The 13,537-nt window shown below is 44.3% G+C and overlaps 1 protein-coding gene across 1 annotated transcript in view; it reads left to right on the top strand.

Annotated features, from left to right (window-relative positions):
• Positions 1-8,825, top strand: part of si:ch211-186j3.6 (neural-cadherin) — a 168,466-nt gene extending 159,641 nt beyond the window's left edge. Inside the window, exons 32-33 of the mRNA XM_031569628.2 lie at positions 5,838-5,992; positions 7,409-8,825. Coding sequence (XP_031425488.1) covers positions 5,838-5,992; positions 7,409-8,077 — 824 coding nt within the window. The 3' untranslated portion in view covers positions 8,078-8,825. The remainder of the gene's footprint in view (positions 1-5,837; positions 5,993-7,408) is intronic.
• Positions 8,826-13,537: the final 4,712 nt, after the last annotated feature.

Below are 13,537 nucleotides of genomic sequence, written 5' to 3'. Positions count from 1 at the left end.
GAGAAAACGGAAGTTAATTTCATTTCATTAAAGAGTATATTTGGAGCAGAGTGAAGAGGGGTCGTGTATTGTTATCACACTGGGCCGGTCTGATGATGCCAGTTTGTGCAGTTTGGTTGTACGTGACGAGGCAGGGCTGGGAGAAGAAGTAGGCTGAGATCAGACTGAGATGTGCGCTAGTGTCTGTGTGCTGGGTGACAGGTGTGACTGTCTGAGCAGGAGATGGTTTCAGGCAAGACTGTCTGTGTGTACGTGTATGTGTGTGTAAATGTGTGTAAATGTGTGTGTCTGTGAGTGTGTGTGTCTGTGTCTATGTCTATGTCTATGTGGTGACAGTTTTTCAGAGGGATCTCGTTGTGATGCCAACCCTGATCTCAAAGTCCCTCTCTGTTACCACAAAAGCTCCTTATGTAAGGAGTGAGTCAGGGTACACAGACACACACACACACACACACACACAAACAGGCACGGAAGCCAAGCAGAGATATCCACAAATCACTGAGCAGACAAGCATCAGTGGACTGTTGCACAGATCTAAACATTTCCAATCCCAAAGAGGCCATCATTGGATGTGATGCTCAATTTATGCCAGAAATCTGTGCATAGAGAATGGAGAATGGAGTTGGACCTGCTGATGCTTTTCTGGATACACTCAGGAGGAGCCCATAGGGATGATTGACAGGGTACAATTCATATACTAACTTACATAATGCTTAACTAATGCATTACTCATGAGGATTTAATGCAAGATATCATGAATTCATGTTGCCTACCTTGGACTAATGATCAAGTCACTGTGGCCTTATGTGAATACTTCACACTTACTTCATCATCAGTTACAGGGTGTTAATTCACAGTTACTTCAAACAGTAATCGATATGCCACCAAATTAGCTGGATTCCATGTAACGGTAGCCAGCAGATACAGTGCTGTGCAGTGAGTAAACCTCATTCCTAGACCCCTTAACAGCTAGTCTTTACTAATTATGGGTTCATCATTACCTAATGATGAGTTCAAGAAAAATTTGTACCTTTAAGGAAAGTCACACAAAAGTCTTCTTATAGTAATTGTTAATTTCTTAATTTAAGTCTCTATTGCCCCATCACAATTACAAAGAAATAGCTGGTTTGGCATCCGTTCCACACACGTGTCGCCAAAGTGAACAGTGATGTGCATTCACTATACGGATTTGGTTTCCCATCTGTTGTTGTGATGAAATATATACGTGCAACTTTTGTGAGTTGTCGACAAATTTCTCAAAGATGGCTCTATCATTGAGTCAGTCATAGCCTAGGGAGGTTATAATGTATACACTAGGGTACAGTTGGAACAAGGGTACAGTTTTGTAACTTGCATAATTTATCAGCTGGTGTCTAGCCATAATTTCGATTAAACCCATAAACATGTGTGATGGCATCAGTATGCTACATTCAAAATTCCAGCTTGGGTCTCAGTCTGTCAAAATGTATAGACAGAAGTTGTTTTGTGGGGCAAATTTGAAACTTTCAAGTTTTGGGCGAGATTTTGACTGCCCAGGTGATGCATTTTGACAGGAGCACAAGCACCAGGTGGTTGTGATCAGTGATTGCCGATCTAGACGTTAGTATTATTAGCTGTATGCAGTGTGTTATTTTCCAATTATCTTATCAAATATTCAAAGAGGTCAGCTGGGGAAAGTTATACCACACATTACATACAATTACATTGCAATCAGCAAGTGTAGCTATTTGGTGAAATAGGCTAGCTACTTTTGCGAGTAGAGAGTGCTGGTCAAGTATGATAAGTAGCCTACAATAGGCTTAATTATAAACTGCTAACCCTGTTTTATACAAGTACTGGATACTCGTAACAGTGTTGTATCGAGGGAAATGTTGAGTGGACTACTGGTAGCAGGGTGAAGCTGTAAAGACTACAACTTGCAGAAAACCTGCATCCTCCACGATTTTGACATGGCTGTTGCCGTAGATTTTACTTTACCCCTTCAGACTGACATGCTACAATTGTCCTCAGCCACTCTTACTCCTGTCTCCGACACATGGGCACAAAGACACTCACTGCATTTAGATGAACATTAGAGTAAAGCTAAGCTAAGGCACATATTGAATTAATGAAGTAAATGTATAGAGACAAGAGGTGTGTTACGTATGTTACTACTACGCCTACACAGCTTCACACATTCATGTTGTCAATTTGTTGTTAAAGATGGATGCAAGCAAAGATGAGTAATTTCATGTTGAAATCAGTTAGGCTTACTAATGTTGACCAAGGTAAGACCAAGTGTCAACTTCATATCATTACTTGAATTCTTTTCTCTATTTTCAGAGATGCGCTAAGAGCTCTATTATTTATACCTCCTGCACCCCCCTTGTTCTTGTGCAACCCTACATGCACAATAATGTATTGTTTTAAAAGCAAGATATCATAGTACTATCCCTTAAGCCAGATTCAGAACCATGTGTGACGCACCATGTGAGTTATCAAAGGGAGGTACATTTACTCTGTGAGACGCACTGTGTACATGTGTAGACACACATTGTGTAGAAATATGCAAAATAATAACTATTACAACAAATAATTCAACCCCCTGTTGTTTTTTATACTCTGTGCAAACAAACAAGAGCTGCTAATGTTTTTTCTTTTTTTTTTTTAAAGAACTGAAAAAAATGAAATAAAACTGTCCAAATAATGTCTCTCATTTTTAATGTTTGCCATCTCATTTTCCTGTTCCCCACTCCCTCCCATTCCCTGCTATGTTAGGGATTGCCTGGTTCGTTAAGTTGCTTCAATTCAAATCATTAACAATGCAAATATCACTTTTATGTTATAAAAGTGCATGCAGCATGAAATATTCATTATGGGATTGTTGTAATGCTGTTGCACCACATAGCGAATCAAACCTCTATTTGCCCACTGATAGCCTGCTGTATTTGCTATATTCGCTTTTTTAATTAGCTGTGATGGGGATTACAGTTTATTATTTGCTCTCTGAGGTACAAGTCAGATTGTGTGTGTTTTTGCCCTTTATTTGACACTGCTGTCAAAAGAAGTGTTCTTTCCTTCATATCTCACACTGAACTTTCAACTCTACAGGAGATGACATTCAGTATTCCATACATAGTTAAAGCTGAACCAGAAATCGCTCTCCCTCCTTGACAGCTGTGAATGTTATCTCTCAAAGGTCTTGACAGGAAATATAACTTTTTCGAGGTAGCAAAACATGAATATTCGCCATAATTCTGATAAAATATAGTGACTTGTTAGCAAGCTTACACAAGCCTTCAATGGTTGCAGGTTTGTAATAATTTTTTTTATAAAACTGGTAAGAATGTCATTGTTACTATAAAAAAGAGTCGATATAAAACTCTGACTCCGTGCGGCAACACTTTTTTGCTCGTTGTGCCACTGCCGCCTCACCGCCATCTTAGTTGCCTGTCTCCAAGGGGATTAATTGCTGTGACGACAGCTGTAAATGTCAGGGGGCTTTCAAGCATTGTCTACACTTGGACCTTGTGAAGGTGTGGATCTAAGCTGAGACAGGGACAGACAGGGCTAAATCTCCTTCGATCTAAGGTGAGACATGGACAGACATGGCAAAATCTCTGAAAAGAGATTTTTTTGCCGATGTTAGCTGTGAAACTCCAGATGTGTATTAAGAGGCAATGAGAGGGAGAGGAGGAGGGAAATGAGATGAGGATGTGTGAATATGCATATATGTTATAAAGATCTAGATGTGTGTCTGTTTGCGTGTGTAGGGAGGGAAAGAGAGAGAGAGAGACAGAGAGAGAGGTAAACATTCCCTGAGGTAAACACTATTACAGTAGGCTAATAGCCCAGAGGCCTGTTCATCTCATTATTGGCTGATATTGATTTATTCATTTCAAGAAGTCCGTCCGCTGTCTGGTAGCTCTGAGTGAAGAGGAGATTTTCAGAGGGTATTTTCCCTCAATTTCACCCAAGCAGGTTGTATTCAAAATGCTCCTAAGTGTATACTTTTTCTGAAAGGTGCATCAGGAATAAATGGCAGTAGTCAGAGTTGCAAGCTGTTGAATCACTGGATATCAGGTCAGGTATAATGTCTGCTTGTTTTGTGTTGTGGCAAGCTTTCTGAATAATAGATGTGTCGGATGTTTAAATGTGAAATATTTTCGAAGTCGACACTTGTCAGGCTTGGCGTGAATCGGTCTGTGATTAATTTGCCTCAAGCTGCAGTTTTTCAGCCCAGAGAAAGCAAAGAAGTGATTTGTGACTGACTGAGATGCGTCCGGTGGGCTGAAAAGTGAGGCAGGTTATCACCGGAGTCAGAAGATCAATGAAGCAGACAGGTTGTGGTCTGGGCCATTTGGTCATCTGGCTGGACAAAGAAACGCCTCAATTTACTCAAATTCAACAACTTCAAAGTCATATGAAGTGACACGTCTTGCAAGAAGTCTTCTGAAGTAGCATCTTTTAGCTGGAAGATGAAAAAGAAACATGAAAGAAAGCCTTTAAATCATTTAATTTGAAGTGGGTTTTTTTTTTTTTCTGAGAAAGACCATGGAATCATTTGGTATATAATGTGCTTTGAGGTGTATCAGTCTTAGTGTCTTAGACCAAGCTAATACTTCACAACCTTAGTCTTTCTTGGAGCTTTGAATTGAAATGTGCTATCATTTTTCATTTTCCTCACATGAGCAATGCTCAGTGTCTACACAGCTTTCCTAGGTTTGATGAGTAAAAAATAGGTTTTTAAGGTAATTAATGAAAGGGTTGTGTCACTTGCTCAAATATTAACAGATCTATTCTCTAGCTGCTTCTGGGAACATCTATACCTCTTTGAAGTCCCTTTTAACAATATCTGACTGAGTTGTCTCTTTGGTGTCATTAATTGAGCTAACAGCTAAAAATGCATTTTAGCTCTGGGTCTCTGCGTTCTTTTGGCACCAATATAGCGTGACAAATCTTCACAGAAGACAGATAGCCCATGTTCCTATTCGTGGGTTGCAATTGGCAAAGAGTAGGGGATTTGTTTTTTTTTAGGTGTTAGATTTTTGTTGTTGTTGGTCTTTTGTGCTTCCGGCTGAATTGCACAAATACACTATTTCACATTTGCTCGGGTTTGACACATCAGTGACTGATTTTCCTTAAGTGGTGCTTTTAACTTTTGCAGGCTATAGTCAACTGCCATCTCAGCAAGAGGTTGGCAATGGCAGGCACAAGTGTGGGCTAAACATCACTTGATGAGATAAAGGTGAAGGAATGAGTACGAGAAAGAGCACAGTTAAGAGTACAGAAAAAGGAGACAGGCAGAGAGAAAAGGAGACCGCGGGAGAGAACATTAGAGAGAGCGCGCGCGAGCGAGCGAGATGGAGTGCGCTCAGGGCCAGATAATATACTGGAAAGGTCATCTGGGTCCCAGTGTGGATTGATTCTCCGTGCAGCGCTTGACATGGCTCCAAGCTCTTATCGAGTTAACGTCGGCGCTGTCGAATGGTGCCCCCATCTCGGCCACAGACATCGCTCTGTCAACACGGTACATCAGAGCACGCGAGCAGCCGCTCCGCTGTTCTCGCTCGGTACAGAGTGGGATGTCTGAGGAGTGCAATCAGTCTACTACAGGGCAGCACAGATCTTTCCTTTGAGACCCACAATCTGCAGGGATTCAATTTGTTTCCATTTCATTCTTGCACACTAAAAGAAAGCGAGTTTTATCCAAACCCTTCTTCATGCTGTGCGGTAGACTATTAAAGCACATAGTAGTATTAGAAATGTAAATTAACTGAAACTGAAAATCTGCTAGAATCTGGTAACCGTGGCTGATTTAAGTGTTTGTGTTGGCTATGCTGTGTTGCACCCCTCAGTGCTCTTGCTGGGAATCTTCTTGTACACCCGCTGGCGAAGCTACAAAGGGCTGAAGGAGGGCGTGTACCATGTGTCTGCGCATCATGACGGCTGGGAGGACATCCGCGAGAATGTCTTGAACTACGACGAGGAGGGAGGTGGAGAGGAGGATCAGGTGAGACCCATAGCACTATCCAAGTTATTTTCTCATTTCTCTCCATTTCTTATGCTTGTGGAACCATAATTGTTTTTCAAATCCACTCAAACATCGAGCCATTTTAACCTCTCCTGTCCCATAAATATAACACCTTCCTGCACAGTAACAATGTCACCGCAAAGACCACAGCAGTTTCCTATTTGCACCCTGTTGCTCCTTCATCGTCACATGCTGTGACACACCTATGGCTCCTGGTCGCTATGGCAACGCATCTTACTGAGCGCTTTTCATCCAGGTCACCATAGCAACCTACAACACCAAAAGCCCCCCAGCTATTCTTTTCTCACTATCCAGCAAATAATAATGTTTTTTTTGACCCTGTCTGAGCACAATAGAGTAAAAAAATATAAGACGTAAAAATGGCGGAGATACTGTAACTCCTAAGGCTACCACTTTTAAAACCTTTCAGCACGCTACAATTTTGTGCTGGAAGGCGGAAGTGTTGGCACGGTAGAGTGACACTGGCACTGTGTGCCTTATATAAGAACGCGCTAATGTGATTATCAGATGCCGAGTTCTGATCCCGTTGCATGATTGTCTGATGAGGTCCGGGATGTACGATGCGTTCTTGCACACTTCTCCTCATCAGGTAATCAATTACTGTGCGCTCCCACGCGGGCGTCACCCACACCTCCGCAGCCCCTCTTCCCCGGCGCTATCACATCCTCCAGGGAGCCGCGTTCTTTTCTCTCGCCGGCAAAAGCTCAGCTGCTGTAACGAGAGGAATCAGTCTCGCCTCAATGGGATTAATGTTGAAGTGATTATGCCCTGTTATATAAAAAAGGAAGGTTGCACCATAGCCGTCATGTTCAAGCTCGTCTATTCAGCTCAAGGCTAATGCTCTCTCCTTCTCACTCTACCTTTCCACTCAGATTACGGGCAGTGCCCAGGTGGACTATAGCACACGAATCCGCAGCTGCTAATATGGATTTAGTGTGAATGACAGGCTAAATCTGGATTTGCTTTCATCAGGGAAGCAATGATGATAATGACTGTAACTTATTTTACTCTTCTCCATTTGAGATTAGTGTTAGTTCAGGAGGAAAATGCTTTAGTCACATACACTGACTCACATATTCGTGCCAGGGCACACGTACACACAAACACAAACACAAACACAAACCCAAAAACACAGGGTAGTGAGAACAGAGTAAAGCCACCATGGAGATGGGCTGTAAACAGACGGAATGCCATCACAGCCTAACTGATATTAGATATTAGAAAGCTATTAGACAAAGATACAAAGATATTGGACCCATCTTGTCTAAATCAATGGTAAAACGAGGTGTTCTTTTCTGTTTTCTGTTGATCTCTTCTGTCTGCCTCTCTCTCTCTCTCTTTCTTACTCCCTCCTCTGCTTATTTATCTCTGCAGAATGCCTATGACATGGCGGAGCTCCAGAAGTCTCTACAGCCTAGCCCAGCCCAGTCCGTCCAGTACAGCCGCTCGCGGGCGGTGCAGCTGCACCTTCACTCCGCCCAGCAGCACTCCCTCCACCAGCAGCACCAGCACCAGCACCAGCACCAGCACCAGCTCCAGCAGCAGCAGCAGGCCCCTCTGTGCCAGCCGGCCACCCCTCTCCAGCTTCAGCACCAGCCGGACTCCTGTGCCCGCTCCAGCAGCTGCAGCAGCATGGCCGCCTCCTCCTCCACGGGACCCAGCGCCACCACCACCACCACCACCACGCTCCGCCGGGACGTGCCTCCCATGCGCACGCCCGCCCAGGGGCAGAGTGCCAGCAGCAGGGCTGCCCAGCTGGCCTGCAAGAGCCTGTCCTTCTCCAGCCAGGACCTGGCGCGCTACCTGTGCGAGATCATCCGTGACGCCGACCAGCACCCCGAGACGGCGCCCTTCGACTCCCTGCAGGTGTTCTCCACGGAAGGGGGCGGCTCGCCCGCCGGCTCCCTCAGCTCCTTCAGCTCGGCGGGCCTGGACGAGGACCACAGCAGCAGCAGCAATGCCCCTGACAGCCTCAGAGAGTGGGGGCCCCGCTTTGAGAAGCTCAAAGCGCTCTATGAGAAGGCTGAGGCTAGCGACCTCTGAGCATGCAGCCAAGACTTTAAAAAGCCTTCAAGGCAGGATAACTCATGAGAGATTCCCGTTAGAAGAAAAAAAAAAGCCCAGAGACAACTCAACACTCTTTGGGGAATTTATCAGGATCAGGAGATGGAAAGTGGGAAAAGGAGAAAAAAAGAATGAAAAGGAGACACTCATACATTACTTTTACCTCTTGCCAAAATTCCCATGTTTGATTTGTGGGCTCTTGAAAGTGCTGCTCACGTGGTCTTTGGAGTTCATCTGACACTGCAGGAGCAGATCCACCCAATGACACCATATTATTGGACATACATACAGCACTTACTGCTGGGGTCGGAAACAGCAGACAAACCCCCTCTGGTAGTGACTCGCGGATGACAATGATGTGTGGGAGAGATGCTCTCGATTCTGTTTGTTGACCACACCTGAGGACTACCAAGCGCCTCTAAGACCTTTATAATATGCCGTTCTATATGTCTGTATGCTGTCAGTGTTAAAAAAAAAGATGAATAAATATAACAAGAAGTGCTTTGACGTTTAATATGGGACAATTTCTCTGTGGCCTTGCAGGGGCTCGGTTTTCTAAATCAATTTGCCGCTTGTGCTGTCGAAGTCGCTGGTCTCGCTCATCAGTCATAGACATCCTTCGTCAGATTTGATTTTTCTGTTTATGCTGCCACATGTCATCATTTGTATTCACCCATGGTAGAGCCCCGGAATGAAGAAGTGGCTGTGAAGGGACCGAAGGGGTTTGAGGGGGGGGGGGGGGGGTGGGGGGGGTGGAGGTAAAGTAGAGTTGGGTGGGGATTGGGAAGAACTCCAAAATAAGGAGGAAAGTGTTTTTTTATTACTCTCATTTTTTAAAGCTTCTCTGGAATACAGATTGTGTCCTTTCAACTGGAGCCTAAAAGCAGAGCTGGGGCGAGTTTAGAATACAAATGCTGGCGAGTCGGATGAGAAAGCCCCTCCAAGGCTGCGCTGCCTGTTGTGGCGGACGGAGTCCTTCTGTTTGGCGAGTGATGGACGTCATCGGTGGGCTCTGTCTTGTGCCGGGACGACTGTGAGCAAAGCCCAGTGCGACTGTGAGCGCAGGTCACTGAATGAGTGATGGGGCTCGGCGTGAGGAAAGAGGCGGCGCGGGCCTCGCGGGCAGGATAAGCCAGTGCGTCCGAGAGCCAGCCGCATTCCTCCAGAGGTGAGGCGCGGCGCGGCGTACAGCCATTACTGAGGCCTCAGCAGCACATGGGGGGCCGGGCCATTTAGCCTTTCCCAGAGCGAGCGTTATGTCCTTAACACAAAACCTCTTACTCCGTCACAGAGCCCCCTTCATCCTCTTTGACCCCCCCCCCCCTTCTCCAAGCCACTCAACACCCCCCCCCCCCATTCTCCGCCCGTAACAGAAAAGAAACGCTTCAGCTAGCACTTTGTCCTCCAATCGTGTTATCCACTGCTAGGAATGTGATGAAGTCCAACATCACGGCACAATTACCCCCTCCCTCACCTTGGTCACCCCCCTCCCTACCTTCATCTCCTACCATGGAGAAAGCAGTCAGCGTGTCTGCGACATAGATAGAGAGAGAGAGAGAGAGAGAGAGAGAGAGAGAGAGAGCGAGAGAGTAGGCCTAGGGTTAGCACCACCTCGGCCCCTGCAGTTAATGCACTGGTGTGAGGGAGACGGTGGAAGCTCAGACGGAGCAGGGGACGAGGGAGCGGAACACGAGGCTCTGGGAGTCGTTTGGCTCACTGGAAATGGCATTTATCGGGAGTCACGTCGCGTCCTCCTGTGCCGCCTCAAAAGCTATCCTTGTATTTTTATGAATCTGGGAGCCAGAATTATCTTACCCTTTTCACACAGCATTTTTTTTTTATCAGGTTTCCTACCCTGCATTTTTGTTGTGTAGAAATCTTCACTGAGTGTGACAGCACAGTTGTAAAGGGTAGGAGGGTGCTGAAAGACATCAGGCCCTCTAAGCCTAATGGGAACTGATTGCTTGCTGTCATGCTGCAAACCAAAGGATCATGGGAGTTTCAAAAGTCGACTGAGAAGTCGTCGCTCTGATTACGGATTTCAAAAGTGCCAATTTTCTAAAAAAAAGGCAGCAACACGAGTTTTCAGGAAGGTTTTCTGTTTCAGTTCTTTTCGTGGACACCAAGCTGTAAGAAAGGGTGAAAATAATCACAGTTTAGAGATAAGCTTGTTTTCACCTCCCAGTTTCTTACCATGGTGACCAGATTGGTTCCACTGTCATTTCTCCACCAAGTCTTTTATTTGTGATGGATATATAGTATTGCATATCGTGAGATGTTATGGTTTTACCTCATTTGTACATAACAAAGAGAATTTATTGCTTTTTAAAGAAATACTGGGGGAAGGACAAAGAATACATTGTTACCTTTGTTCAAGTGATCTTGTGACTATTTTGTTACCAGCATTGTTTTTTTCTTGGAACTAGACACAGATACATTTGGTGTTTTGTATTTGCATCATTTGAACTGTTGTTTTTCTTCTCCTCAGTAAATAAACTCCTCAACCTCTGCTTTTGCTTGTGTTGTCCCTGTTTGTGCCGAACCAAATAGTGGCATGTTTGTTTGCTCTGAAATGGCCAGCATGTTTGTTCATTTTGAAACATACTGCCCGAGGGGCTTTAATGTGAATGTTGACCTTGTTGTCTGAGCAATGGCTTAGGGTAGGTTTCCTTACCATATCATGTGAAATTGATTGTGACATTGTTTCCTTCTAGCTTATTAGTTCATTGCTGGTTTATTTATTTCCATGTGTGTTGTCTTTGGTTCCTCCGACCACACAGAGTAGAATTCCCTCGCATTCATTTAAAATGATCACAGTCCCAAACCTGTTACTGAAGCACAGCCATGGAGTTAAGAACAAAAAGACAAAGCCATTTACACTCAGGGAAAAAAGAATGTCACACAGACCGAAGCCTGTGTTTTTCCCCTCATTATGCCCACAGATTCTGAGAACTGTACCTTTACACCTTATGATTAACACTGTGTCTTTTCTTCACTGTTAGGCAAAAACACGTTTGAGCTTATAAAACATTAGCACTGTAACCAGGCAACCTCCAACTATGGCCATTTCAAGTTCATTCATTTTCTAGGTTATATTACAACACTTGATGTGACAGGGACATGCCGTGCCATGTACTCTTATGTATTACAGTGTATTGCATGTAGATAGAGAACAGCACCTTTATTTCTATCAGAAAACATCCACCCTTCAAGGCTGCTAATACTCTAACCATGAATATCTATATTCTATCAGGGTATGTACACTCAGTTTGGGTGTGAGCTACAGTTAGCTCCCTAGAAAACTCTAGTCTAAATCTCAAACATCGTTTCAGATCTTAGCTCCCTTTCTATCTATCTATCTATGTATGTATGTATGTATCTATCTATCGATGTATCTATCTATCAATCAATCAATCAATCAATCAATCAGAATTCCCCCTTGCCATGCCACTGTGTGTGTGAGTGTACTATATGTTTGTGTGTGTGTGTGTTGGCCTCTGGGTGATGTTTGTGAACATCTGTGCGCACGAGTGCAGAGCAGTGCTTCTCTTAACATCACAACATGGCAAAGTGGCTGAGACAGTGTAACGTCACAGGCTGGGATGAGATCGATATGTGGGATGACATGACCGGACATGACATGTGGATGGGCTATTGAAATAGCTTTTGCAATTGCAAAGTACATTATACATTATTATTAAGTGTAGTCTTAAGTGTATGTTTAGGTTCCGAGTCTGTAGGATGAGTGAACAAAGCCTTGTTTGGCAAGGTCTCTAGCCAGGGACCTGAAATGGCATCCTGCAGGTTTGGCTGTGCAGGTAGGGATTGTGGAACAAGGCTGTGTGAACACTCCCATCTATCCCAACGGAGAAGAAAGACAGGTGATGATATGAGAGGAGGTGGGCTAACAAATTGCATTATAGAAATCTCTCTCTCTCTCTCTCTGATATGAAGGGCAGATGGTCTGTCCCTGCCTTAGTAAATGCCCTATGGGGTTAAATGGCGCAGTGCTCTTCATAGTAAAACTGAATGTTTCTATTATGGCAGCAACTACGGCTACTGAACCGGAACTATAGTTAGTGCACTATTGCTACGGAATTAGATTCCGTACCAATAGTTTGAATATTGTCGTTGCGGAATGGTTTTTCCGTGCCAAAAGCACTGCTATTCCCATTCTGTAGCATTAGAGAAGCATGGCGTTTGTCAGTGGAGAGGGTCTAAAGAACGGTGGCCTGCCCCACTGTGGTGATGGCAATAGGGCACTGCTCGGTGCGGGCACCTCCGGTCGCTAGCACTCCCTCCTAATGGCCCCATGTCGGTGCACCTCCATGATGTCACTGTAGGCCAGTAACTTTGTGATATCATAAATTGATTAAAAGTGGCTGACTATAATCAATTAATTAAAACTGGACTGGAAATCACACCCAGGTTAACTACTTGAAAGGGATCATTGCTAACCACTGCACCACCAGTAGACTGAACCACCAGTCGACAGGGGGCGCGGACTATTGATTAACTATTGACACGCAATTCAGTGTACAGTGTGTGCATGAACATGATCGTACAAGGTATTAACCGGTATAGCTTCCTCTGATGGTGAACTATCTGCAATGCGATGTGATAACTAGAACTACAGAAACATGTCATACACTTTACATACTTCAATTCATTAATCAACAGCATTATGACCACATGCAGGAAATTAATTTGACTAAATGATGAACATTTACAAAAGACTTTCTCTGGTCAGTGTCATGACAAAAACACCTTATAGTCAACAACAATTACATTTTATTTATTTGTTTATTTGTTTTACCAAGTGAAAAGATGGTTAAAGAATGAACCGATTTCAAGTATATAAATCATTTTATTACAAACCCAGAAAACAAGTTTGTACACGGCTTTGTGGAAATGGCTCTCATGACAAATATGAAGAAATGTAAACAGCATGAGCTTTGTCACTCTCAACACTACAATATTACTCTAGTGCAATTTCATACGGCCAGCAGCTCCAGCATATCCTAATACCTCACTATGCAAGTAGACAATACTGACACACATAAGTGCAACTCCAAGAAAGCCATTTCCCCTCTGTATCAGACCACTGTGGTTAGTTCTTTTTTGTTAAAATAGATGCGTATTTGATGTTGAGTAGAAGATTTGGCACAAGAAATTGATGGAATTCCACCCGAAGCAGTATGAAGTTCTCCGCTGTCCACTGAACCCAGGGTTAAGAGCTGTGTGGTTATTGAGGAGAGCGAGGTGCCCTCTTATATCCACACTTGAGCTTCGAAAGCCAAAAGCAGGCGTGGGGAGAGAATGTGCTAATGCTTGCTTTCAGTGCCCCACAACCCCCCCCCCCCCCCCCCCCCCCCCCCCCACCTCTCTCCACCTTCTCACCCTCGCGACACAACCAAATGAGTTCTGGAACCGCTCCAG

Source organism: Clupea harengus, chromosome 6, assembly GCF_900700415.2.
Source record: "Clupea harengus chromosome 6, Ch_v2.0.2, whole genome shotgun sequence".
Lineage (NCBI taxonomy): Eukaryota > Metazoa > Chordata > Actinopteri > Clupeiformes > Clupeidae > Clupea > Clupea harengus.
This window is presented reverse-complemented; position numbering and strand designations above follow the sequence as displayed.